Raw genomic sequence first — 26231 nt, 5'->3', positions numbered from 1 at the left:
GTCGCAATAACTTGCGAATACGTAACGTGGCGGAGTCAGTCCAGAGCTCTACGTTGCCCTCCTTCTTGAAAGATCTTTTCCAGCACTTGGCCCCGGACTTATCTGATGAAGACTGCCTTTTTGACAGAGCGCATAGAGCCTTGCGGGCCAAACCTTCCACAGCCCGTCTCCATTATTTCCGCTCGAAGGAAAAAATAATTGCTTCTGTCCGGGACTCTTCCGACATAACCTTCTGGGGTATGCAATTGCAAATTTACCAGGACTTAGTGCCCTAGACTATTCAGAAACGACGGGACCTTCAACCGATTACTAGGCTTCTGCGCCAACACCAAATCCGATACCGCTGGGGATTCCCCTTCCAGTTGCAGCTTACTTTTAATGGCATCAACTACGCTATTAAGACCCTGGCACAAGGGCAGGAATTGCTTCACAAGCTTGATCTTCTCCCGGAATCTACGTCCTCTTCTGTCGACCCAGCTGCTTCGCCAAAACCTCAACGATCCCGCCTGCCACAGCCGGACTGGTCGAGAGTGTCTCGCCATAGGGATGGTGATGATGCCCCCCCCCCCCGATCTCCCGCCCTCCTTCCTTCTTGTGATTTCACTGTGCCTTTGCATTTATTTGCTGGAAATCCCCCCTGGACTGGATTGACCATCCTTTGCTCTCCAGATCTCCTTCGTTCCTCCCTAGAGGTTGATTTCATATTTTGTGCATAATGTTCTATATACCTTGACAATAGTGGTTGTTTTTTTTTTTTTTTTTTTTACTACTAGGGGACCTCCGCGGAGTTGGTTGATTCGGTCCCAGTTCCGTGGACCCCCTTGGTATACCTCAGGTACTCTGTATGATAGTTCTTCAGAGGCTCCAACTGTTACATCTGTCATTATACACTGTGCCTATGTTCTTTGTTACACAATGTTGTTTAGCAGTTTGGTCCTACGCGCCTTATTCTGATATATGGACCATATGTTATTACGTTATTCCCTTTTGATGTCCCCCTCCCATCACCCTCCTTCCCGCCCCCCCCCCCCACCCTCCCCCTCCCCTCCCGCCCCCTTCATTTCTTTCCTGACACAGGTTCTATCTCCATGTTGTATACATCTCTGGTCTCTGCAAATTTGTTCTCGGTCAGGCCACACAGCCTGATATGTTGGTTCGTACCACTACCCCCATGCTCCCTTCTTTGATGACTTTATTGATTATGTTTTTCCTTTGTTTGGCGGTCCTGATATGGGCCCCATTTCTACAGGGTTTCTGCCCGAGTGGGCTTTTTCTCCTCTCTTCTTGCTTTTCTCTGCTTTCCTTCTGTGGCCTTTTTCCCCCCCCATTCTCTCTACTCTCTTGGTCCTTATGGTGGGTTCCGGGTAGCCCTTTCACTTGCTCTTATTCTTTTATGGCCAGTTTGGCCCTGGAGGGCCTTTGTTTTTGCATCCCTTTTTCATGATCTTATATGAGATACTGCTCCTTAGGCCACCATGCCCCTAAAGATATTATCCGTTAATGTAAACGGCCTCAAGTCCCCCAAAAAATGGACGGTGCTCCTGGGCGCTTGTAGACGTGAGAAAGCGGATGTCGTTTTTCTCCAAGAAACTCACCTTACGGGCTCCCACACCCAACTCCGTGGTAGGCAATTTGCGTAGACTTTTTTTGCTTCAGCGGATTGTAAAAAACGTGGGGTTGCAATCTTAATTAATCGCCATATTCCATTTATACATACCAAAACTATAGCGGATTCAGATGGTCGGTATTTGATGGTTATTGGTACCCTCCGCTCTGAAGTCTTAACACTTATCTCTGTCTATGTTCCTAACCAAGATCAACCCCAATGTTTTCACTAGAGATGAGCGGGTTCGGTTCCTCGGAAACCGAACCCGCCCGAACTTCAGGTTTTTTTACACGGGGCCGAGCGACTCGGATCTTCCCGCCTTGCTCGGTTAACCCGAGCGCGCCCGAACGTCATCATCCCGCTGTCGGATTTTCGCGAGGCTCGGATTCTATCGCGAGACTCGGATTCTATATAAGGAGCCGCGCGTCGCCGCCATTTTCACACGTGCATTGAGATTGATAGGGAGAGGACGTGGCTGGCGTCCTCTCCGTTTATAGAGAGTGAGACTAGAGTAGAGAGAGACACAGTAGTAATTTTGGGGAGCATTAGGAGGAGTACTTTAGGAGGAGTACTACTACTTGCTGAAGTGATAGATAGATAGTGTGACTGTATAATGTATATCTGACTTGTGGGGGAGACACTGACAGTGGGGAGCAGTTAGAGTCTGAGAGCAGGACTCAGGAGTACATATAACGTACAGTGCACACTTTTGCTGCCAGAGTGCCACACTGCCATTGTGACCACACTGACCACCAGTATAATATATATTGTGATTGTCTGCTTAGGAGTACTACTTGCAAGTTGCTGATAGTGTGACCAGTGACCTGACCACCAGTTTATAATAATCACCACCAGTTTAATATATATAATATATATATATAATTGTATATAATATATATATAATATTGTATACCACCTACCCGTGGTTTTTTTTTTTTCTTTCTTCTTGATACATACTACTATAGTAGCTTACTGTAGCAGTCTGCGGTGCTGCTGACCTGACAGTGTCCAGCAGGTCCGTCATCAGTCATTACATAATAAATATATATTATATACCTGTCCGGCTGCAGTACTAGTGATATTATATATATATATTGATTTCATCTCATTATCATCCAGTCTATATTAGCAGCAGACACAGTACAGTAGTCCACGGCTGTAGCTACCTCTGTGTCGGCAGTCGCTGGTCCATCCATATAATTGTATACCACCTACCCGTGGTTTTTTTTTTCCTTTCTTCTTGATACATACTACTATAGTAGCTTACTGTAGCAGTCTGCGGTGCTGCTGAGCTGACAGTGTCCAGCTGGTCCGTCATCAGTCATTAGTACATAATAAATATATATTATATACCTGTCCGGCTGCAGTACTAGTGTGATATTATATATATATATATTGATTTCATCTCATTATCATCCAGTCTATATTAGCAGCAGACACAGTACGGTAGTCCACGGCTGTAGCTACCTCTGTGTCGGCAGTCGCTGGTCCATCCATAATTGTATACCACCTACCCGTGGTTTTTTTTTCTTCTTTCTTCTTGATACATACTACTATAGTAGCTTACTGTAGCAGTCTGCGGTGCTGCTGAGCTGACAGTGTCCAGCAGGTCCGTCATCAGTCATTAGTACATAATAAATATATATTATATACCTGTCCGGCTGCAGTACTAGTGTGATATTATATATATATATATTGATTTCATCTCATTATCATCCAGTCTATATTAGCAGCAGACACAGTACGGTAGTCCACGGCTGTAGCTACCTCTGTGTCGGCAGTCGCTGGTCCATCCATAATTGTATACCACCTACCCGTGTTTTTTTCTTTTTCTTTCTTCTTGATACATACTACTATAGTAGCTTACTGTAGCAGTCTGCGGTGCTGCTGAGCTGACAGTGTCCAGCAGGTCCGTCATCAGTCATTAGTACATAATAAATATATAATATATACCTGTCCGGCTGCAGTACTAGTGTGATATTATATATATATATATTGATTTCATCTCATTATCATCCAGTCTATATTAGCAGCAGACACAGTACGGTAGTCCACGGCTGTAGCTACCTCTGTGTCGGCAGTCGCTGGTCCATCCATAATTGTATACCACCTACCCGTGGTTTTTTTTTTCTTTCTTCTTGATACATACTACTATAGTAGCTTACTGTAGCAGTCTGCGGTGCTGCTGAGCTGACAGTGTCCAGCAGGTCCGTCATCAGTCATTAGTACATAATAAATATATATTATATACCTGTCCGGCTGCAGTACTAGTGTGATATTATATATATATATATATATTGATTTCATCTCATTATCATCCAGTCTATATTAGCAGCAGACACAGTACGGTAGTCCACGGCTGTAGCTACCTCTGTGTCGGCAGTCGCTGCTCCATCCATAATTGTATACCACCTACCCGTGGTTTTTTTTTTCTTTCTTCTTGATACATACTACTATAGTAGCTTACTGTAGCAGTCTGCGGTGCTGCTGAGCTGACAGTGTCCAGCAGGTCCATCATCAGTCATTAGTACATAATAAATATATGTTATATACCTGTCCGGCTGCAGTACTAGTGTGATATTATATATATATATATTGATTTCATCTCATTATCATCCAGTCTATATTAGCAGCAGACACAGTACGGTAGTCCACGGCTGTAGCTACCTCTGTGTCTTTTAGTTGTGCCTATTAAAATATGGAGAACAAAAATGTTGAGGTTCCAAAATTAGGGAAAGATCAAGATCCACTTCCACCTCGTGCTGAAGCTGCTGCCACTAGTCATGGCCGAGACGATGAAATTCCAGCAACGTCGTCTGCCAAGGCCGATGCCCAATGTCATAGTACAGAGCATGTAAAATCCAAAACACCAAATATCAGTAAAAAAAGGACTCCAAAATCTAAAATAAAATTGTCGGAGGAGAAGCGTAAACTTGCCAATATGCCATTTACCACACGGAGTGGCAAGGAACGGCTGAGGCCCTGGCCTATGTTCATGGCTAGTGGTTCAGCTTCACATGAGGATGGAAGCACTCAGCCTCTCGCTAGAAAACTGAAAAGACTCAAGCTGGCAAAAGCACCGCAAAGAACTGTGCGTTCTTCCAAATCCCAAATTCACAAGGAGAGTCCAATTGTGTCGGTTGCGATGCCTGACCTTCCCAACACTGGACGTGAAGAGCATGCGCCTTCCACCATTTGCACGCCCCCTGCAAGTGCTGGAAGGAGCACCCGCAGTCCAGTTCCTGATAGTCAGATTGAAGATGTCAGTGTTGAAGTACACCAGGATGAGGAGGATATGGGTGTTGCTGGCGCTGGGGAGGAAATTGACAAGGAGGATTCTGATGGTGAGGTGGTTTGTTTAAGTCAGGCACCCGGGGAGACACCTGTTGTCCGTGGGAGGAATAGGGCCGTTGACATGCCTGGTGAAAATACCAAAAAAATCAGCTCTTCGGTGTGGAAGTATTTCACCAGAAATGCGGACAACATTTGTCAAGCCGTGTGTTGCCTTTGTCAAGCTGTAATAAGTAGGGGTAAGGACGTTAACCACCTCGGAACATCCTCCCTTATACGTCACCTGCAGCGCATTCATAATAAGTCAGTGACAAGTTCAAAAACTTTGGGCGACAGCGGAAGCAGTCCACTGACCAGTAAATCCCTTCCTCTTGTAACCAAGCTCACGCAAACCACCCCACCAACTCCCTCAGTGTCAATTTCCTCCTTACCCAGGAATGCCAATAGTCCTGCAGGCCATGTCACTGGCAATTCTGACGAGTCCTCTCCTGCCTGGGATTCCTCCGATGCATCCTTGCGTGTAACGCCTACTGCTGCTGGCGCTGCTGTTGTTGCTGCTGGGAGTCGATGGTCATCCCAGAGGGGAAGTCGTACTCGTAAGACACTTTTACTACTTCCACCAAGCAATTGACTGTCCAACAGTCCTTTGCGAGGAAGATGAAATATCACAGCAGTCATCCTGCTGCAAAGCGGATAACTGAGGCCTTGGCATCCTGGGTGGTGAGAAACGTGGTTCCGGTATCCATCATTACTGCAGAGCCAACTAGAGACTTGTTGGAGGTACTGTGTCCCCGGTACCAAATACCATCTAGGTTCCATTTCTCTAGGCAGGCGATACCGAAAATGTACACAGACCTCAGAAAAAGAGTCACCAGTGTCCTAAAAAATGCAGCTGTACCCAATGTCCACTTAACCACGGACATGTGGACAAGTGGAGCAGGGCAGGGTCAGGACTATATGACTGTGACAGCCCACTGGGTAGATGTATGGACTCCCGCCGCAAGAACAGCAGCGGCGGCACCAGTAGCAGCATCTCGCAAACGCCAACTCTTTCCTAGGCAGGCTACGCTTTGTATCACCGGTTTCCAGAATACGCACACAGCTGAAAACCTCTTACGGCAACTGAGGAAGATCATCGCGGAATGGCTTACCCCAATTGGACTCTCCTGTGGATTTGTGGCATCGGACAACGCCAGCAATATTGTGTGTGCATTAAATATGGGCAAATTCCAGCACGTCCCATGTTTTGCACATACCTTGAATTTGGTGGTGCAGAATCTTTTAAAAAACGAGAGGGGCGTGCAAGAGATGCTGTCGGTGGCCTGAAGAATTGCGGGACACTTTCGGCGTACAGGCACCACGTACAGAAAACTGGAGCACCACCAAAAACGCCTGAACCTGCCCTGCCATCATCTGAAGCAAGAAGTGGTAACGAGGTGGAATTCAACCCTCTATATGCTTCAGAGGTTGGAGGAGCAGCAAAAGGCCATTCAAGCCTATACAATTGAGCACGATATAGGAGGTGGAATGTACCTGTCTCAAGCGCAGTGGAGAATGATTTCAACGTTGTGCAAGGTTCTGCAACCTTTTGAACTTGCCACACGTGAAGTCAGTTCAGACACTGCCAGCCTGAGTCAGGTCATTCCCCTCATCAGGCTTTTGCAGAAGAAGCTGGAGGCATTGAAGGAGGAGCTAAAAGGGAGCGATTCCGCTAGGCATGTGGGACTTGTGGATGGAGCCCTTAATTCGCTTAACAAGGATTCACGGGTGGTCAATCTGTTGAAATCAGAGCACTACATTTTGGCCACCGTGCTCGATCCTAGATTTAAAACCTACCTTGGATCTCTCTTTCCGGCAGACACAAGTCTGCTGGGGTTCAAAGACCTGCTGGTGACAAAATTGTCAAGTCAAGCGGAACGCGACCTGTCAACATCTCCTCCTTCACATTCTCCCGCAACTGGGGGTGCGAGGAAAAGGCTCAGAATTCCGAGCCCACCCGCTGGCGGTGATGCAGGGCAGTCTGGAGCGACTGCTGATGCTGACATCTGGTCCGGACTGAAGGACCTGACAACGATTACGGACATGTCGTCTACTGTCACTGCATATGATTCTGTCACCATTGAAAGAATGGTGGAGGATTATATGAGTGACCGCATCCAAGTAGGCACGTCAGACAGTCCGTACTTATACTGGCAGGAAAAAGAGGCAATTTGGAGGCCCTTGCACAAACTGGCTTTATTCTACCTAAGTTGCCCTCCCACAAGTGTGTACTCCGAAAGAGTGTTTAGTGCCGCCGCTCACCTTGTCAGCAATCGGCGTACGAGGTTACTTCCAGAAAATGTGGAGAAGATGATGTTCATTAAAATGAATTATAATCAATTCCTCCGTGGAGACATTGACCAGCAGCAATTGCCTCCACAAAGTACACAGGGAGCTGAGATGGTGGATTCCAGTGGGGACGAATTGATAATCTGTGAGGAGCGGGATGTACACGGTGATATATCGGAGGATGATGATGAGGTGGACATCTTGCCTCTGTAGAGCCAGTTTGTGCAAGGAGAGATTAATTGCTTCTTTTTCGGTGGGGGTCCAAACCAACCCGTCATTTCAGTCACAGTCGTGTGGCAGACCCTGTCACTGAAATGATGGGTTGGTTAAAGTGTGCATGTCCTGTTTATACAACATAAGGGTGGGTGGGAGGGCCCAAGGACAATTCCATCTTGCACCTCTTTTTTCTTTCATTTTTATTTGCGTCATGTGCTGTTTGGGGAGTGTTTTTTGGAAGGGCCATCCTGCGTGACACTGCAGTGCCACTCCTAGATGGGCCCGGTGTTTGTGTCGGCCACTAGGGTCGCTTATCTTACTCACACAGCTACCTCATTGCGCCTCTTTTTTTCTTCTTTGCGTCATGTGCTGTTTGGGGAGTGTTTTTTGGAAGGGCCATCCTGCGTGACACTGCAGTGCCACTCCTAGATGGGCCAGGTGTTTGTGTCGGCCACTAGGGTCGCTTAGCTTACTCACACAGCTACCTCATTGCGCCTCTTTTTTTCTTTGCGTCATGTGCTGTTTGGGGAGGGTTTTTTGGAAGGGCCATCCTGCGTGACACTGCAGTGCCACTCCTAGATGGGCCCGGTGTTTGTGTCGGCCACTAGGGTCGCTTAGCTTACTCACACAGCTACCTCATTGCGCCTCTTTTTTTCTTCTTTGCGTCATGTGCTGTTTGGGGAGTGTTTTTTGGAAGGGCCATCCTGCGTGACACTGCAGTGCCACTCCTAGATGGGCCAGGTGTTTGTGTCGGCCACTAGGGTCGCTTAGCTTACTCACACAGCTACCTCATTGCGCCTCTTTTTTTCTTTGCGTCATGTGCTGTTTGGGGAGTGTTTTTTGGAAGGGCCATCCTGCGTGACACTGCAGTGCCACTCCTAGATGGGCCCGGTGTTTGTGTCGGCCACTAGGGTCGCTTATCTTACTCACACAGCTACCTCATTGCGCCTCTTTTTTTCTTTGCGTCATGTGCTGTTTGGGGAGTGTTTTTTGGAAGGGCCATCCTGCGTGACACTGCAGTGCCACTCCTAGATGGGCCCGGTGTTTGTGTCGGCCACTAGGGTCGCTTAGCTTAGTCATCCAGCGACCTCGGTGCAAATTTTAGGACTAAAAATAATATTGTGAGGTGTGAGGTATTCAGAATAGACTGAAAATGAGTGGAAATTATGGATTTTGAGGTTAATAATACTTTGGGATCAAAATGACCCCCAAATTCTATGATTTAAGCTGTTTTTTAGTGTTTTTTGAAAAAAACACCCGAATCCAAAACACACCCGAATCCGACAAAAAAAATTCGGTGAGGTTTTGCCAAAACGCGGTCGAACCCAAAACACGGCCGCGGAACCGAACCCAAAACCAAAACACAAAACCCGAAAAATTTCAAGTGCACATCTCTAGTTTTCACTCCCTCTTTCGTCACATTGGCAGGGTTGCACAGGGTCACATTGTATTGGGTGGGGATTTTAACACTATTCTTGACCCCTATTAGATAGGACGGGTCCCCCCCTAGCCTCTAGAGCTTCACGCACGCTTGCAGCCTCCCTTAAATTTCATGACCTACGGGACTCGTGGCGTCTCTGTCACTCTGTTGCCAGAGATTACACTCACTACTCAGCCCCACATCAACACTACACATGGATCGATATGTTACACATCTCGTCCTCCATTGCTTCTAGAATCGCTGACGGAGGAATAACCCCCTTCACTTGGACTGATCATTCCGGTGTTTATGTTCTTATCGATCTATATCATTCTGCACACGCTGCTCGCAAATGGAGATTTGACGAGTCACTGTTGCTTAACCCGTCAGTTTCCACGGAAATACAACTGGCGATAGAACAATATTTTACGGAGAATAACACACCTGATGTCTCTTCTGGTATAATATGGGAGGCTCAAAAGGCCACCTTGAGGGGTCTTCTTATGGCACGGACCTCCTCGCTTCGCAAAAAAGCAACACAAGAGATACACTTATTAGAATCTCAAATAGCTACCTTGGCCACCCAGCATAAGCTAACTCCCTGCCCTGCTTTACTTACGCAAATGACTAATTTACAAGGCCAACTGAATGCGCTTTTGTCTTGTCGTGCGGGCCTAATTCTTTGAAAGTTAAATCAGAAATTTTACGACAAAGCGGACAAACTAGATTCCCTACTGGCGAACAAATTGCGACATAAACAAGCGAATAGCGCAATTGACAAACTGTATTCCCAAACTTTGAATGATTTTACTTATGACCCCAAACATATGGTCGAAGAGTTTAGGGACTATTATAGCTCTCTTTATAACTTAACGACTCCGGTGCACTCCCCCTCCCTCGACCCAGAGAAGTTACGTTCCTACCTGTCCTCGACGGTTTCACGGCGCAATATTATAAACACTTAAACACTTTGCTAAAATATTAGCTTCTCACCTTACTGTCCTCTTTAACCAGATCTTAGGGGGCGCATCCTTTGCTCCAGCAACTACCCAAGCCGATATTGTGGTGATCCCTAAACCTGACAGAGACCCCACCCAGTGCGGCAAATATAGGCCTATCTCATTGCTAAATGTTGATCTGAAAATTTATGCTAAAATTCTGGCTCTGAGACTGGCCCCCCTCCTTACTGAACTGGTACATTCCGATCAGGTTGGATTTATCCCTGGCCGACAGGCCTCTGATAACACCAGGAGGGCCATTGATATTATCCACTCTATCCATACGCGAAAATCCCTTTCCCTGTTATTAGCCTTGGATGCGGAGAAGGCGTTTGATCGCATTTCGTGGCCTTTCGCCTTCTCTGTTCTCCAATGCATGGGCTTTTCTGGTAAGTTTTATGATGGTGTCTCTGCTTTATATCGCAACCCCTCGGCGCGGGTCTCAGTCAATGGGATCACCCCCCCAAGTTTTGAGATATCTAATGGTACCAGGCAAGGATGTCCACTCTCGCCCTTGATTTTTGCCCTTGTTATGGAACCTTTAGCGGCTAGGGTTCGTCTCAACCCGAATATTAAAGGGATTCAAATTGGCCAAACAGAACACAAAATTGCGCTTTACGCTGACGATGTATTAATTTCCCTTACTAACCCAGCATTGTCACTTCCTCCTCTCCAATCTGAGATAGACCTTTACTCGCAATACTCAGGTTATAAGATTAATACTACTAAGACAGAAGTACTCGATTTTTACATTACCCTCGCGTCAAGGACACAACTTGAATCGACATTCCCATTCTCCTGGCATAACCGAAAACTTAAATATCTAGGTATTTACTTAACCCACAGACACCATCAACTCTTTCAAGCGAATTTCCCACAACTTTTGGACCAAATTCGCTCGGATCTTCAAACTTGGTCTTCTTATTTCATTTCATGGATCGGACGTGCCAACTCCATAAAGATGAATGTTCTCTCTAGGATTTTATATCTTTTCCAAACGCTCCCGATCTATATTCCCCCCTACGTGTTTAAATTCCTACAGCATCAAACCTCCCTTTTCGTTTGGGCCAATAAACACCCCAGAATTAAATTCTCATTGTTACAACGACCTTCCTGGTGTGGAGGTTTAGGCATACCCAATTTTAAGTACTATTACTATGCAGCTCAGATGGCTTCCTGTGTTCAGTGGTGTGGCTCGGGGATGGACAGGGTTTGGATAACTATCGAAGCCGGTGAGTTGGGACTCTCTACGCTTTCTTCCCTCTTATGGCTTCCGAGTTCCGTCCGCCCTCGGGCCGCCTCATCTCACCCTGTGGTGGCACGCTCTTTGTATATTTGGGATCTTGTACTGAGAAAACATCAGCTGGCTCCTAATCCGTCCCCCCTCATACCGCTGTTCCATAACCCTGCCTTTCCTCCGGGAATGGTTAGATCTGCTTTCTCACTCTGGAAACGGGGGAGCGTACATTTTCTCAATGATATCACCTCTAGTACATCTAGTACATACCTCCAACTCAGGCACTTTTACTCCGGGGTTCATACTACTCTCTCTTCTAGGCCTCTCACCACACTTGAATATATGTGTATGAGACGCTCTCCCACGAAAGGTCTTATTTCTGACCTCTATGCTCTGCTATTGCTAGGCTCTGCCCCTCCCAAGGATCACAGAGAATTGGCCTGGGAGAGAGACCTAAGTGCAACTCTAGATGAGGAGGAATGGGGAGAAATATGGAGTAATGCGAACTCCAGCTCTATCTGTGTTAGGATAAAGGAAAATGTGTACAAACTGTTGTACCGTTGGTACTATGTACCCTCTCGCTTAAAGGCGATGTACCCTGATGTTACAGACCGTTGCTGGAGGGGTTGTGCTGCTGAGGGGACGTACATGCATATTTGGTGGACTTGCCTGAAATTAATACCTTTATGGAAGGACGTTGTTCAACTTCTCTCGCTTCTATTCACTATTCCAATCCCCCTAGATCCTAAATTCTTCTTATTACCTTTAGAACTCCCGACTTTAACTAAACACCAGAACAAACTATTACGTCATGTAGCTACTGCTACGACATGCCAGATTGCAAAGGCCTGGAGGCTGCCATCCCCACCATCTTTGCAATCCGTCATTGCCTACATTTGGTATGTCTGTAAGATGGAATATATGACCAGTCTCATTAGGCAATCTGCCAGGGCATTCGATAAAGTATAGACACCCTGGCTCGCCTCTCAAAATGCCCCCTCCCCATTCTGTAGCTAATTAAGTTATGTACCCTCCTTTTTGTATCGGCGGCCCGGGTCCCACCGCATGGACCCCTCCTTCTCTTCTTTTTGTTCCCCTTTCTGTCCGCACTCTTGTTCCTTTTTCTTTCTGTATCTTTTTTCCTGCTCTCCCATTCCCCTGGGCTGGTTGGCCACACCATTGGTCTAGGGGACTCTCTCTTTTCACTCTTCTTCTGTCACCTCGCTTAAAAAACAAAAATAGATTTACTCATTTGATTGCTGTAATGTTTCTCTTTTGTATATATTCATATACTATAATCTCTTGTTTCTGTTCCTGTGAAACATACTGATTTTGTGTATTGCTGTTAATCGCCCAATAAAACTTTTCCAAAAAAAAAAAAAAAATAGCCATGTTGTACGGTGTGTTGTGGTGTGAGCTGGTGTGTATCTCACCCTTGGTTTAACAAAAATAATTTTCCTCGAAATATCCGTCTCCCTGGGCACAGTTCCTATAACTGAGGTCTGGAGGAGGGGCATAGAGGGAGGAGCCAGTTCACACCCATTTAAAGTCTTAAAGTGCCCATGTCTCCTGCGGATCCCGTCTATACCCCATGGTCCTTATGGAGTCCCCAGCATCCTCTACGGACTAAGAGAAAAGGATTTACCGGTAGGTATTAAAATCCTATTTGTTTTGTTTTTACTTTAGTAAGTACCCAATTTGCAAAAATTGTGCACAACTGCCCATAAAGATGAAATCGACCTTTAATAAATTTACCCCTAAATCTTTGCAAATTACTTGTATATGACTTCCAACTTTGGCATAGTCCTGCAAATTGCAACTCTTAGTTCTTCCCTTCAGTGCTACCTTAGACCTCTGTAGGCCTCAGTTTAGTGCATTGTGGACCTAATTCAGACCTGATCACAGCAGCAAAAATGTTCTCTAATAGACAAAACCATGAGCCTAATTCTCTAAGGATTGCAAATTAAAATTCTGCTAATTAGCAGAATTTGCAATCCTTTTGTTAGCATGCTGTGGGCCGCCCATCGCAGGGCAAGGCCGCCCAGCATGCTGACCGCCGTCTCCCCCCTTCAACAAGCTGAAATTGCGATCGCCTCTGCAACGCTCCGACTCCGCCTAGGAAGTGGAGCGTTGCCCCCCCCCCCCACCCCGCAAACACCTCTGCTTGATTGACAGGCAGAGGCGTTCACATTTTTCTGCGGGCGCACATGCAGGATGGGCGCTGCGCATGCACCCACGGGGTGAATGCAATAATTCCGATTGGATTGCGATTTGAATTAGCCCCCATGTGCAGTGCAGGTGGGGCAGATATAACATGTGCAGAGAGAGTTAGATTTGGGTGGGGTGTGTTCAAACTGAAATCTAAATTGCAGTGTAAAAATAAAGCAGCCAGTATTTACCCTGCACAGAAACACTATAACCCACCCAAATCTAACCCGCTCTGCACATGTGATATCTGCCCCACCAGCAGTGCAACATGGTTTTGCCCATTAGAGAAAGATTTTGCTGCTGCGATCAGGTCTGAATTAGGCCCTGTGACTCATGAAAGCAGATTAATGTAATGTGATATCTGCATGACAAAAAGTTGTAGAACGCAAAGGGTTTGCAGTATTTCATTCATATATTCTGCACTGTGCTCTTTTGTTTACTACCATTTAAAATGCACCGAAAAATATATTTTAATGTAAGCAATGATGAATGTGCTAAGGCCCTCATTCCGAGTTGTTCGCTCGGAGATTTTCATCGCATCGCAGTGAGAATTCTCTTAGTGCGCATGCGCAATGTTCGCACTGCGACTGCGCCAAGTAACTTTACTATGAAGAAAGTAAGTTTACTCACGGCTTTTTCATCGCTCCGACGTTCGCATTGTGATTGACAGGAAATGGGTGTTACTGGGCGGATGCACGGCGTTTTAGGGGCGTGTGGCTGGAAACGCTACCGTTTCCGGAGAAAACGCAGGAGTGGCCGGGGAAACGGTGGGTGTGCCTGGGCGAACGCTGGGTGTGTTTATGACGTCAGCCAGGACCGAAAAGCACTGAACTGATCGCACAGGCAGAGTAAGTCTGAAGCTACTCAAAAACTGCTAACTCGTTTGTAATCGCAATATTGCGCATACATCGGTCGCACATTTAAGAAGCTAAGATTCACTCCCAGTAGGCGGCGGCTTAGCGTGTGTAACTCTGCTACATACGCCTTGCGAGCGATCAACTCGGAATGAGGGCCTATGTTTCCAACTGTGCAAAAACTAACGGAGCAGCTAAATGCAAATAATAAAATAAATCCCACAATGACAGCGATACAAATGATGTATTTGATTCTAATAGTTTAGAGGGACATTATATATTTGCAAACTTTTGGGTGTCACTTTTGGGTGTCTGTAGAAGGTGGCCCTCAAATCTGAAAAAGAAGGAAGATAACAGAAAAACATGTTGCTGTTTTTGGGGAGTCATAACAGATGCCCTTTGGTATTCTCTTTATTTACATGTGTATAAATTAAAGCTTAGCAAATTACAATAATATTTGCCTCAATATGTTTAGAAATATTTAATATGCCCCTATGAATATGGTTGATTGGTGTCACTGGTATTTGAAGGCATAAATATTGTTTGTCATAAGGCAGTTATGTGCTTTCATTGCCTAATACTCTTTAAGATAACACATGAAAAGTATGAAAAGAAGACTTACAAGGATTACACATTTCCAAGAACACTAAGTTTGCTTTACAAATAAAAAGGAAAATGTGATGAATTTTAAGATTACATGGTCACATACATCAGCTCATAGACGAGCACATTCATAATGGCTTTCAGATGGTTTATCTAGATGGCAGGTGCAGACATCTTTCATTTCAAGCGGAGGGGTATTGCTGGGACTTCCCACCCCAGAGTCTTGACTTGGTACTACTTGTGCCTCTTGTGGTGATCCAATATGTTTTTGTTCTCTAAGGTGCTGGGCAGGTTCATGTTTGTGCTTTAAACGTTTGAAACGTTTGAGTCTGACTGGGTCCCTGCCATTGGTCTTTGTGCATGGAATCAATATGCCTAGATCCTTTCGGAACTTGGAGCTCATTCCAAAGTAGATCAGAGGATTATAGAAGCTGGCAGATTTAGCAAAAAGGCTCGCTAAAATACTGGTCAGATTGGGGACATAGTATCCAAATGCAGACCAGATAGATATCACAGCGTACGGAGACCAGGCAATTATGAAGGCTGTGCATATGACAATCGATACCTAGAAATAGAAAATAAAAGAAATAACTATCAATATATTATATTATTACTCAAGAAATATTTCACCTTGACCTTAATATCTCAAAAAAATCTGGAAAGTCTTCTCAGGCCTTGAGATTACCTACCTAGCTATTACAGCAGCTAAATCAATGATGTTACCAGTAACTCAGATCTAACTCATAGGACTGACCAGACATGGACTTAACTGTAGTTCCTTCAGGTGAGGGTAGGTGGGTGGAATGGTGATTTGAGTTTGCTGCAATACCTCATATCACACCAGGGGCCTAATTCATGTTTATATGGAATTGCACAGCCGCAAGGAAGTTACTATGCAGTTCCATCTAATAAAATTCTAATGCAGCAGGAGGCATCTGTAGCAGATAGAGGCCTCCTGTTAGCATTAGCGAGATCTGCGTGCTGCGTGTTAGGTTGGATTACCATCGCCATGGTTCAGGCACTGGCCATCGAATCCACACATCGGAGTCTAGGAACCCTGTCACAGCATCAAAATGAGGGCAGCACGCCCCCGTTTTGAAGAATGGTGCCAGCTCAGCTCAACAAACGCAGCAGTATGTCAATCATGCTGCGGCTGACATGGGGCTGAGAGCGATATCGCAAGACCGTTCTGCACATGTGCAGAACAGATCTTGCTCCTGCACAGGCACCCAAACATCGCATTTGTGTCCAAACCACCTGTGGCAAAGAGAGGATAGTCCTAATTTCTTCTTACTCTCATCACTTATTTAAGACATTAATGAGACTCAAATTAGCTTTATTTTAAGAGTAATAACGGAAAGTAATTAATTATGGAGGTGATCAAAAGTGATAGCAAGCAGGCACTTATACTGGTACCAGCCAGAGTCTTATGTTGGAAAACACTTTCTTAAATGGTTCTACAAAGCCTGTATAGAAAGCACTTTGAAATAGCGGAATGTGGGCCTGGTTTATGTGTGTAATACCCTTTTCTCTAACGTCCTAGTGGATGCTGGGTACTCCGTAAGGACCATGGGGAATAGACGGGCTCCGCAGGAGACTGGGCACTCTAAAGAAAGATTTAGTACTACCTGGTGTGCACTGGCTCCTCCCTCTATGCCCCTCCTCCAGACCTCAGTCAGAATCTGTGCCCGGCCAGAGCTGGGTGCTTTTAGTGAGCTCTCCTGAGCTTGCTAATAAGAAAGTATTTTAGTTAGGTTTTTTTTTTTCAGAGAGCTTCTGCTGGCAACAGACTCTCTGCTACGTGGGACTGAGGGGAGAGAAGCAAACCTACTAACTGCGGCTAGGTTGCGCTTCTTAGGCTACTGGACACCATTAGCTCCAGAGGGTTCGAACACAGGATCTTAACCTTGGTCGTCCGTTCCCGGAGCCGCGCCGCCGTCCCCCTCGCAGAGCCAGAAGTCAGAAGCCGGCAGAAGCAAGAAGACATCGAAATCGGCGGCAGAAGACTCCTGTCTTCACATGAGGTAGCGTACAGCACTGCAGCTGTGCGCCATTGCGCCCACACTACCCACACACTCCGGTCACTGTAGGGTGCAGGGCGCAGGGGGGGGCGCCCTGGGCAGCAATTAGGATACCTCTTGGCAAAAAGACACATATATACAGCTGGGCACTGTATATATGTTCGAGCCCCCGCCATTTTATTACACAGACCCGGGACAGAAGCCCGCCGCTGAGGGGGCGGGGCCTTCTTCCTCCGCACTAACCAGTGCCATTTTCTCTTCACAGCTCCGCTGAGAGGAAGCTCCCCAGGCTCTCCCCTGCAGTATCAAGGTAGAAAAAGGGTAAAAAGAGAGGGGGGGCACATAAATTTAGGCGCAAATTATCATAAACAGCAGCTACTGGGTAAACACTAAATTACTGTGTAATCCCTGGGTTATATAGCGCTGGGGTGTGTGCTGGCATACTCTCTCTCTCTGTCTCCCCAAAAGGCCTTGTGGGGTACTGTCCTCAATTAGAGCATTCCCTGTGTGTGTGCGGTGTGTCGGTACGTTTGTGTCGACATGTTTGACGAGGACGGTTACGTGGAGGCAGAACAAGTGCAAGTGAATGTGGTGTCGCCGCCGACGGCGCCGACACCTGATTGGATGGATATGTGGAAGGTGTTAAATGATAACGTAAGCTCCTTGCATAAAAGGTTGGGTAATCAGTCAGGGTCTCAACCCGTGTCTGATTCTACAAGTCAGAGGCCGTCAGGGTCTCAAAAGCGCCCACTATCCCAGTTGGTTGACACAGATGTCGACACGGATTCTGACTCCAGTGTCGATGACGATGAGGCAAAGTTGCACACTAAAATGACTAAAGCCATCCGATACATGATTATAGCAATGAAGGATGTATTGCACATATCGGAGGAAAACCCTGTCCCTGACAAGAGGGTTTATATGTTTGGGGAGAAAAAGCAAGAAGTGACTTTTCCCCCTTCACATGAATTAAATGAGTTATGTGAAAAAGCGTGGGATTCCCCTGATAGGAAAGTACTGATTTCCAAAAGATTGCTTATGGCGTATCCTTCCTTTCCCGCCAACGGATAGGTTACGCTGGGAATCCTCCCCTAGGGTAGACAAAGCGTTGACGCGCTTATCTAAGAAGGTGGCCCTGCCGTCACAGGATACGGCCGCCCTAAAGGATCCTGCGGATAGGAAGCAGGAAGGTATCCTGAAGTCTGTTTATACACATTCTGGTACTCTTCTGAGGCCAGCAATTGCTGCGGCCTGGATGTGTAGTGCTGTAGCAGCATGGACGGATACTCTGTCTGAGGAGTTAGATACCCTGGATAGGGAGACTATTTTACTGACCCTAGGACATATCAAAGACGCTGTCCTATATATGCGGGATGCCCAGAGGGACATTTGCCTGCTGGGCTCTAGAATAAACGCAATGTCGATTTCTGCCAGAAGGGTCTTATGGACTCGGCAATGGACAGGTGATGCCGACTCTAAAAAACACATGGAGGTGTTGCCTTATAAGGGTGAGGAATTGTTTGGGGACAGTCTCTCGGACCTAGTTTCCACGGCTACGGCTGGGAAGTCAAATTTCTTGCCATATATTCCCTCACAGCCAAAGAATGCACCGTATTACCAAATGCAGTCCTTTCGTTCACAGAAAAGCAAGAAAGTCAGAGGTGCATCATTTCTTGCCAGAGGCAGGGGTAGAGGAAAAAAGCTGCACCATGCAGCTAGTTCCCAGGAACAAAAGTCCTCCCCGGCTTCCACTAAATCCACCGCATGACGCTGGGGCTCCACAGGCGGAGCCAGGAGCGGTGGGGGCGCGTCTCCTAAATTTCAGCCACCAGTGGGTTCGCTCACGGGTGGATCCTTGGGCTATACAAATTGTGTCTCAAGGATACAAGCTGGAATTCGAGGTGACGCCCCCTCACCGTTACCTAAAATCGGCCTTGCCAGCTTCCCCCAGGGAAAGGGAGGTAGTGTTGGCAGCAATTCACAAGCTATATCTCCAGCAGGTGGTAGTGAAGGATCCCCTCCTTCAACAGGGAGGGGGTTACTATTCCACCATGTTTGTGGTACCGAAACCGGACGGTTCGGTCAGACCCATTTTGAATTTAAAATCCCTGAATATTTATCTGAAGAAATTTAAGTTCAAGATGGAATCGCTCAGGGCGGTCATTGCAAGCCTGGAGGAAGGGGATTTTATGGTGTCCCTGGACATCAAGGATGCGTACCTAACATGTCCCCATTTATCCACCTCATCAGGAGTACCTCAGGTTTGTGGTACAGGACTGTCATTACCAATTCCAGACGTTGCCGTTTGGCCTGTCCACGGCACCGAGAATATTTACCAAGGTGATGGCGGAAATGATGGTGCTCCTTCGGAAGCAAGGGGTTACAATTATCCCATACTTGGACGATCTCCTCATAAAGGCGAGGTCCAGGGAGCGGTTGCTGATCAGCGTAGCACTCTCTCAGGAAGTGTTGCTACAGCACCGCTGGATTCTGAATATTCCAAAGTCGCAGCTGATTCCTACGACGCGTCTGCCCTTCCTGGGCATGATTCTGGACACAAACCAGAAAAGGGTGTTTCTCCCGGAGGAGAAGGCTCAGGAGCTCGTGACTCTGGTCAGAGGCCTCCTAAAACCAAAACAGGTATCGGTGCATCACTGCACGCGAGTCCTGGGAAAGATGGTGGCGTCATACGAAGCCATTCCCTTCGGCAGGTTCCATGCGAGGATCTTTCAGTGGGATCTGTTGGACAAGTGGTCCGGATCGCATCTTCAGATGCATCGGCTGATCACCCTGTCCCCCAGGACCAGGGTGTCTCTTCTGTGGTGGCTGCAAAGTGCTCACCTCCTCGAGGGCCGCAGGTTCAGCATACAGGACTGGGTCCTGGTGACCACGGATGCAAGCCTCCGAGGATGGGGGGCAGTCACTCAAGGAAGAAACTTCCAGGGGCTGTGGTCAAGTCAGGAGACTTGTCTGCACATCAGTATCCTGGAACTAAGGGCCATATACAACGCTCTGAGTTAAGCGGAGCCTCTGCTTCGAAATCAACCAGTGCTGATTCAGTCAGACAACATCACTGCATTGGCCCATGTAAACCGCCAGGGCGGCACATGAAGCAGGGTGGCAATGGCAGAAGCCACCAGGATTCTTCGTTGGGCGGAGAATCACGTACTAGCACTGTCAGCAGTGTTCATTCCGGGAGTGGACAACTGGGAAGCAGACTTCCTCAGCAGGCACGACCTCCACCCGGGAGAGTGGGGACTTCATCAAGAAGTCTTCACGCAGATTGCAAATCGATGGGAACTGCCACAGGTGGACATGATGGCGTCCCGTCTCAACAAAAAGCTAAAAAGGTATTGCGCCAGGTCAAGGGACCCTCAGGCGATAGCTGTGGACGCGCTAGTAACACCGTGGGTGTTCCAGTCGGTCTATGTGTTTCCTCCTCTTCCTCTCATACCAAAGGTGCTGAGAATTGTAAGAAAAAGAGGAGTGAGAACAATACTCATTGTTCCGGATTGGCCAAGAAGGACTTGGTACCCGGAATTGCAAGAAATGCTCACAGAGGACCCATGGCCTCTGCCTCTCAGACAGGACCTGTTACAACAAGGGCCCTGTCTGTTCAAAGACTTACCGCGGCTGCGTTTAACGGCATGGCGGTTGAACGCCGGATCCTAGCGGAAAAAGGCATTCCGGATGAAGTTATTCCTACGCTGATAAAGGCTAGGAAGGACGTGACAGCAAAGCATTATCACCGTATATGGCGAAAATATGTTGCTTGGTGTGAGGCCAGGAAGGCCCCTACAGAGGAATTCCAGCTGGGTCGATTCCTGCACTTCCTACAGTCAGGAGTGACTATGGGCCTAAAATTAGGGTCCATAAAGGTCCAGATTTCGGCCCTATCCATTTTCTTCCAAAAATAACTGGCTTCACTGCCTGAGGTTCAGACGTTTGTTAAGGGAGTGCTGCATATTCAGCCCCCTTTTGTGCCACCAGTGGCACCTTGGGATCTTAACGTGGTGTTGAGTTTCCTTAAATCCCACTGGTGTGAGCCACTTAAGACCGTGGAGCTAAAGTATCTCACGTGGAAAGTGGTCATGCTGTTGGCCTTAGCTTCGGCTAGGCGTGTGTCAGAATTGGCGGCTTTGTCATGTAAAAGCCCCTATCTGGTTTTCCATATGGATAGGGCAGAATTGCGGACTCGTCCGCAATTTCTGCCAAAGGTGGTGTCATCCTTTCATTTGAACCAACCTATTGTGGTGCCTGCGGCTACTTGTGACTTGGAGGATTCCAAGTTGCTTGACGTAGTCCGGGCTTTGAAGATTTATGTGACCAGAACGACTGGAGTCAGGAAGACTGACTCGCTGTTTGTCCTGTATGCATCCAACAAGCTGGGTGCTCCTGCTTCAAAGCAAACTATTGCTCGCTGGATCTGTGGCACGATTCAGCAGGCTCATTCTGCGGCTGGATTGCCGCATCCAAAATCAGTGAAAGCCCAGTCCACAAGAAAGGTGGGCTCTTCTTGGGCGGCTGCCCGAGGGGTCTCGGCATTACAGCTTTGCCGAGCTGCTACTTGGTCGGGTTCAAACACATTTGCAAAGTTCTACAAGTTTGATACCCTGGCTGAGGAGGACCTTGAGTTTGCCCATTCGGTGCTGCAGAGTCATCCGCACTCTCCCGCCCGTTTGGGGGCTTTGGTATAATCCCCATGGTCCTTACGGAGTCCCCAGCATCCACTAGGACGTTAGAGAAAATAAGATTTTACTCACCGGTAAATCTATTTCTCGTAGTCCGTAGTGGATGCTGGGCGCCCGTCCCAAGTGCGGACTTTCTGCAATACGTGTATATAGTTATTGCTTACTAAAGGGTTATGTTATGTGGCATCAGTTGAGTGATGCTTGTTTGTTGTTCATACTGTTAACTGGGTAAGTTTATCACGAGTTATACAGTGTGATTGGTGTGGCTGGTATGAGTCTTACCCTGGATTCCAAAATCCTTTCCTTGTAATGTCAGCTCTTCCGGGCACAGTTTCCTTAACTGAGGTCTGGAGGAGGGGCACAGAGGGAGGAGCCAGTGCACATCAGGTAGTACTAAATCTTTCTTTAGAGTGCCCAGTCTCCTGCGGAGCCCGTCTATTCCCCATGGTCCTTACGGAGTCCCCAGCATCCACTACGGACTACGAGAAATAGATTTACCGGTGAGTAAAATCTTATTTTCCAATGACATGAAAATCCAGGGTTATTGCGCATGAACCCAGGATTTTTCTCAGTGGAAACGGCTCAACACGGGTCCAGTGACCGAGAATCCAACCCTGCTAGCGAGCAGGGTTTATCCAGTAAGAACCCGAGTAAGTCTCAGTGTAAACGGGTAACTTGGGTCGATCCGATTATCTCATCTCCACGAGCTGGCAGTGCATCTTCGTGCAGTGACGTTGCTGATCCGGCAATAAGCCGCGTCCGTCCGCCAGTCTGAGAGGGGTCTCAACTGGGTCCCATCCTAGTTGGACATGTGTACAAAATCCCAGGTGCGACCCAGCATTTCTAATATGAAAGGGGTATAAGTAAAGCAAAAAAGCAAGCAACTGGGCAAACCAATGTTGCACTGCAGGTGGGGCAGATGTAACATGTGAAGAGAGATTAGATTTGGTTGGGGGGGTTTCAAACTGAGATCTAAATTGCAGTGTAAAAAACATTTGTGGGCTTCATGCAAAAACAGCAAGTATTTACCCTGCACAGAAAAAATATAACCCACTCAAATCTAAATCTCACTGCACATGTTACATCTGCCCCACCTGCAGTGCAACATGGTTTTGCCCATTTGCTTGCTTTTTTGCTTTACTTACTAGTGATGAGCGGGTTCGGTTTCCGAGAAACCGAACCCCCCCGAACGTTACCCTTTTTACACGGGTCCGAGCCGTACTCGGATTCTCCCGTATGGCTCGGCTAACCCGAGCGCGCCCGAACGTCATCATCCCGCTGTCGGATTCTCGCGAGATTCGGATTCTATATAAGCAGCCGCGCGTCGCCGCCATTTTCACATGTGCATTGAGATTGATAGGGAGAGGACGTGGCTGGCGTCCTCTCCGTTTATATAGTTATAGTTAGTTGATCTGATTGCTACTGCTTAGCTTACTGTGGGGAGGATTGGGGAGCAGCTGTTAGGAGGAGTACAGTGCAGAATTTTGCTAGTTTTTTTTTATCCGTTCTCTGCCTGAAAAAAACGCTCCATACCATATCTGTGCTCAGCCTCAGTGTGCTGCATGATATATCTGACTGTGCTGAGTGCTCACACTGCTTAATTGTGGGGGAGACTGGGGAGCAGCTATAGCAGGAGTACAGTGCACAGTTTTGCTGACAGTGACCACCAGTATACGTTTGTCTGCCTGAAAAACACTCCTGTGGTGTCTTTTTTTCTTTATACTATAAGTATAAACGCAGTCTGCTGACAGTGTCCACCAGGTCCATTATACTGTATATAGCAGTACGGTAGGCCACTGCTGTACCTACCTCTGTGTCTTCAGTCACTCGTCGTCATACCTAAAGTATACTATCCATCCATCTACATTGTATACCTGTGGTGTCTTTTTTTCTTTATACTATAAAAGCAGTCTGCTGACAGTGTCCACCAGGTCCATTATACTGTATATAGCAGTACGGTAGGCCACTGCTGTACCTACCTCTGTGTCTTCAGTCACTCGTTGTCATACATAAAGTATACTATCCATCCATCTACATTGTATACCTGTGGTGTCTTTTTTTCTTTATACTATAAACGCAGTCTGCTGACAGTGTCCACCAGGTCCATTATACTGTATATAGCAGTACGGTAGGCCACTGCTGTACCTACCTCTGTGTCTTCAGTCACTCGTCGTCATACATAAAGTATACTATCCATCCATCTACATTGTATACCTGTGGTGTCTTTTTTTCTTTATACTATAAACGCAGTCTGCTGACAGTGTCCACCAGGTCCATTATACTGTATATAGCAGTACGGTAGGCCACTGCTGTACCTACCTCTGTGTCTTCAGTCACTCGTCGTCAGACATAAAGTATACTATCCATCCATCTACATTGTATACCTGTGGTATCTTTTTTTCTTTATACTATAAACGCAGTCTGCTGACAGTGTCCACCAGGTCCATTATACTGTATATAGCAGTACGGTAGGCCACTGCTGTTCCTACCTCTGTGTCTTCAGTCACTCGTCGTCATACATAAAGTATACTATCCATCCATCTACATTGTATACCTGTGGTGTCTTTTTTTCTTTATACTATAAACGCAGTCTGCTGACAGTGTCCACCAGGTCCATTATACTGTATATAGCAGTACGGTAGGCCACTGCTGTACCTACCTCTGTGTCTTCAGTCACTCGTCGTCATACCTAAAGTATACTATCCATCCATCTACATTGTATACCTGTGGTGTCTTTTTTTCTTTATACTATAAAAGCAGTCTGCTGACAGTGTCCACCAGGTCCATTATACTGTATATAGCAGTACGGTAGGCCACTGCTGTACCTACCTCTGTGTCTTCAGTCACTCGTTGTCATACATAAAGTATACTATCCATCCATCTACATTGTATACCTGTGGTGTCTTTTTTTCTTTATACTTTAAACGCAGTCTGCTGACAGTGTCCACCAGGTCCATTATACTGTATATAGCAGTACGGTAGGCCACTGCTGTACCTACCTCTGTGTCTTCAGTCACTCGTCGTCATACATAAAGTATACTATCCATCCATCTACATTGTATACCAGTGGTGTCTTTTTTTCTTTATACTATAAACGCAGTTTGCTGACAGTGTCCACCAGGTCCATTATACTGTATATAGCAGTACGGTAGGCCACTGCTGTACCTACCTCTGTGTCTTCAGTCACTCGTCGTCATACATAAAGTATACTATCCATCCATCTACATTGTATACCTGTGGTGTCTTTTTTTCTTTATACTATAAACGCAGTCTGCTGACAGTGTCCACCAGGTCCATTATACTGTATATAGCAGTACGGTAGGCCACTGCTGTACCTACCTCTGTGTCTTCAGTCACTCGTCGTCATACATAAAGTATACTATCCATCCATCTACATTGTATACCTGTGGTGTCTTTTTTTCTTTATACTATAAACGCAGTCTGCTGACAGTGTCCACCAGGTCCATTATACTGTATATAGCAGTACGGTAGGCCACTGCTGTACCTACCTCTGTGTCTTCAGTCACTCGTCGTCATACATAAAGTATACTATCCATCCATCTACATTGTATACCTGTGGTGCCTTTTAGTTGTGCGCATTAAAATATGGAAAACAAAAATGTGGAGGTTAAAAAAATAGGGAAAGATCAAGATCCACTTCCACCTCGTGCTGAAGCTGCTGCCACTAGTCATGGCCGAGACGATGAAATGCCATCAACATCGTCTGCCAAGGCCGATGCCCAATGTCATAGTACAGAGCATGTAAAATCCAAAACACAAAAGATCAGTAAAAAAATGACCCAAAAATCAAAATTAAAAGCGTCTGAGGTGAAGCGTAAACTTGCCAATATGCCATTTACGACACGGAGTGGCAAGGATCGGCTGAGGCCCTGGCCTATGTTCATGGCTAGTGGTTCAGCTTCACATGAGGATGGAAGCACTCATCCTCTCGCTAGAAAAAAGAAAAGACTTAAGCTGGCAAAAGCACAGCAAAGAACTGTGCGTTCTTCGAAATCACAAATCCCCAAGGAGAGTCCAATTGTGTCGGTTGCGATGCCTGACCTTCCCAACACTGGACGGGAAGAGCTTGCACCTTCCACCATTTGCACGCCCCCTGCAAGTGCTGGAAGGAGCACCCACAGTCCAGTTCCTAATAGTCAAATTGAAGATGTCACTGTTGAAGTACACCAGGAAGAGGATATGGGTGTTGCTGGCGCTGGGGAGGAAATTGACAAGGAGGATTCTGATGGTGAGGTGGTTTGTTTAAGTCAGGCACCCGGGGAGACACCTGTTGTCCGTGGGACGAATATGGCCATTGACATGCCTGGTCAAAATACAAAAAAAAATCAGCTCTTCGGTGTGGAATTATTTCAACAGAAATGCGGACAACAGGTGTCAAGCCGTGTGTTGCCTTTGTCAAGCTGTAATAAGTAGGGGTAAGGACGTTAACCACCTCAGAACATCCTCCCTTATACGTCACCTGCAGCGCATTCATCATAAGTCAGTGACAAGTTCAAAAACTTTGGGTGACAGCGGAAGCAGTCCACTGACCACTAAATCCCTTCCTCTTGTAACCAAGCTCCTGCAAACCACACCACCAACTCCCTCAGTGTCAATTTCCTCCTTACCCAGGAAAGCCAATAGTCCTGCAGGCCATGTCACTGGCAAGTCTGACGAGTCCTCTCCTGCCTGGGATTCCTCTGATGCATCCTTGAGTGTAACGCCTACTGCTGCTGGCGCTGCTGTTGTTGCTGCTGG

The 26231-nt window shown here is 46.8% G+C and overlaps 1 protein-coding gene across 1 annotated transcript in view; it reads right to left on the bottom strand.

Annotated features, from left to right (window-relative positions):
* Positions 1–14430: 14430 nt before the first annotated feature.
* LOC134911704 (opsin-5-like) overlaps positions 14431–26231 on the bottom strand; it is a 113383-nt gene continuing 101582 nt past the window's right edge. Inside the window, exon 6 of the mRNA XM_063919778.1 lies at positions 14431–15326. Coding sequence (XP_063775848.1) covers positions 14874–15326 — 453 coding nt within the window. The 3' untranslated portion in view covers positions 14431–14873. The remainder of the gene's footprint in view (positions 15327–26231) is intronic.

Source organism: Pseudophryne corroboree, chromosome 4, assembly GCF_028390025.1.
Source record: "Pseudophryne corroboree isolate aPseCor3 chromosome 4, aPseCor3.hap2, whole genome shotgun sequence".
Lineage (NCBI taxonomy): Eukaryota > Metazoa > Chordata > Amphibia > Anura > Myobatrachidae > Pseudophryne > Pseudophryne corroboree.
The sequence above is the reverse complement of the archived record's forward strand: the minus strand, read 5'-3'. Positions and strand labels throughout refer to the sequence as shown.